At 27.0% G+C, this 2794-nt stretch overlaps 1 protein-coding gene across 1 annotated transcript; it reads right to left on the reverse strand.

Moving 5' to 3' along the window:
- Positions 1–783: 783 nt before the first annotated feature.
- On the reverse strand, positions 784–1668 carry LOC109135337 (putative F-box protein At1g67623). Its single transcript, XM_019250269.2, has 3 exons — positions 1547–1668; positions 1299–1461; positions 784–1203 (listed from the first exon to the last, which is right to left on the reverse strand). Exons 1-3 carry the CDS (start codon positions 1666–1668, stop codon positions 784–786), a joined length of 705 nt encoding a protein of 234 aa, XP_019105814.2.
- Positions 1669–2794: the final 1126 nt, after the last annotated feature.

The raw sequence follows: 2794 nt of genomic DNA on the forward strand, positions 1-2794 counted from the left end.
CTCGTGNGAGTCACCCATATATTCCTAAAATACAACTATTAGGTAAATTTGTATTACTATAAACGATATTTTCAAATTACAGTAGTATCATGCATATATTCCTAAAATCAGATAATCAACTAATAAATTACTAATATATTTAGCCTATTTGTATTTTAGGAATAAAACATATATTCTTTAAATACAATTATTACGAAAATTGTAGCATTGAAGTATATCTCTTGCGAAATCTTTCCCCACAAAAATCGTAAATTTTGTTTTCTTGTATAGCTAAAAACAATATAAGACATAGAATACACAACCTTTACATAAATTGGCGTAACAATATACAATAGTTGATTGCATTACATACAAAATAATTATTCACTCCATATGTAATACTGATTTAGCATCGAGAAAACGATCCTTTATTTGGTAAGTATATATTTGAATCTTAAATAAGCGAGCTACATAAATTAACATTATTTAAACTTAAACACTTATAAATGTCCTTAATCAACAACAAAATCCAAAATTTAATTCAACCGTTTATAAGTTTTTTATTATTAGTGTTTAATTAAATATATATAGATTGCTCTGATATGTGGTCAAACTGAATATAAGTTCATCAGAACTGAACAAAAATGATTGTCATTTAATATGAAAAATATATAAGATTAATACAAACTTATATTATTGAAATTAAAACTCTTATTATGACAACAAACTTAATACAACTGAGAATTAACCTAGAAATCAATATAAAGCAAAAACTTAAAATAACTATTTCATATCTAAGAAAATCTAGTGGAGCAAGCGTAGAAAAAAGGCTGCTTCGCGATTACATAAGTATGCATCACATAAACTTTTGAGATCATCAGGACCCCATGCGAAGTAATCCCATTTGTCCACAATGTTGTCATATTCATGAAGGTGCTCTTGATCACACTTTACGAATTCATCAGACTCACGAACAATGGTATTATTTAACCAAAGGGACACCATCATATCTCGTAGAGTTTCTCTTAATTGAACCACTTTATCTATTGGATGCTTGTGAAAAACACTTAGTAATAACACTACACCCCTTTTTTTGCGCTCTTCATCTGCATTGAATATAAGCAAAAGTCCCAATAAATAGCTGGCCAACACATTGCCCTTTGAATGTGCCAAGTCGATGTTCTTCAACCCTTCATCTAACATCACATATGTGAAATATTGTACCTATACAAATATAGTTAGTTATGTTCATAATGTAAATAAATAAAAAAAATATACATTTGATAAAATTGCGTTAGTAAAAAAAAAAACAACTTTACCATGCCATAACGCAAAAGTGCTTCTGGATTCTTGTATTCCAAGCACAAATCAAAAAACTTTGCTTTATTTTCATCATTACGCATTGAACGCATGTAAAGGTGTTCAAAAGAAACCTTCTTATATATCTTCCCATCGTGTGAAAGTTTATTAATAGCCTTGCAACTGAAAATAAATTAATTTCATAAGATGATAATGTGTAAATTTAAATCCCGTAAAAACAAAAGAAATATATAAATATAAAACTCACGTCATTCTGCATGCAAATAAATCAGGAGCACTTGCAGCACCAACGCGTGAAAGAATTTCAATAATAATTTCAGTAGGAAGGGAATGAACAATGTTAGGCTTCTTTGCATTTGGGAATTCCATGTTTGAGAGTGTGAGAATGAAAAAATCGAAATTTTAATTTGGAGGGTGTATTTTGGTTAAATGAATTGTAAAAACTATGCATGTATATTTAGATATATATAACATTCATAAAAAAGGCATGCTTAGAGAAAATGAAAAGATGTGTCTTTTGGCAATAATATTTGAGACAATGGAAAGTCAGAAATTAAAATCTAATCATAGCAACATTTCGTAACTGCCAAATATCTATGTATATCCCAATTAATGCTATTTTAATATATGAATTATTAGGAAATTCATAAATAAAAAAAAAAATCAAAATCGGTTTTATTTTTTGTAAAAAACAGGCGGCAGTATTAATGTAAACGTTTGGTAATGTATCAATTTTCAAACCGGAATATATAAATCTGTATATATATTATATATATTTACATTATTATAAATGGTTGTGTCTTTTGGCAATAATATTTGACAAAATGGAAAGTCAGTACTTATTGGCAACACCTACCAAAATTTCGTAACTGTCAAATATAAAACTACCCCAATTAGTGCACTATGTAATATAGGAAATCGTTTCTAAATTCAATTACAAAATTGACGCCAGTTACTATTTTTTTTTATTAAGAACGTGACACTCGAATTGTATATGGTTGTTTTATATATACGTCCAATATTAATTATTGCACTAACTTAGTTTATTTTAAGTGTTTGGTAATAAATCAAATTTATAAATGGAATATATAAATACGATTCATATAATATATATATATATATATATATATATATATATATATATATATATATATATAGATATGATGCTTTATTGGTATTAACTTTTCATTCTATTATGATTTAAGACATAAACAAAGTGCTCGAATTATATAATTAATAACGCATAACAAAAAGTAGTAAATTTACATTATAATTGAAACACTTTGTAACTAAGAAAATTTAAATAACAAATAAAATACGTAAAATTTATATTTTGTGATCCATCTGTTTGCTATAAGTAGGCAACTTGCAAGTAAATTGATAAGCACACTCTTCCGCCCAGTAAACGTGTGTAACATCCACAACTTTATGAACTTTAGATTTAAAACATAGCAATGTCGCTTCAAGTACGAAAACATATGCATCTCCAATATGA

This window comes from Beta vulgaris, chromosome 8, assembly GCF_026745355.1.
Source record: "Beta vulgaris subsp. vulgaris cultivar EL10 chromosome 8, EL10.2, whole genome shotgun sequence".
NCBI classification, from domain to species: domain Eukaryota; kingdom Viridiplantae; phylum Streptophyta; class Magnoliopsida; order Caryophyllales; family Amaranthaceae; genus Beta; species Beta vulgaris.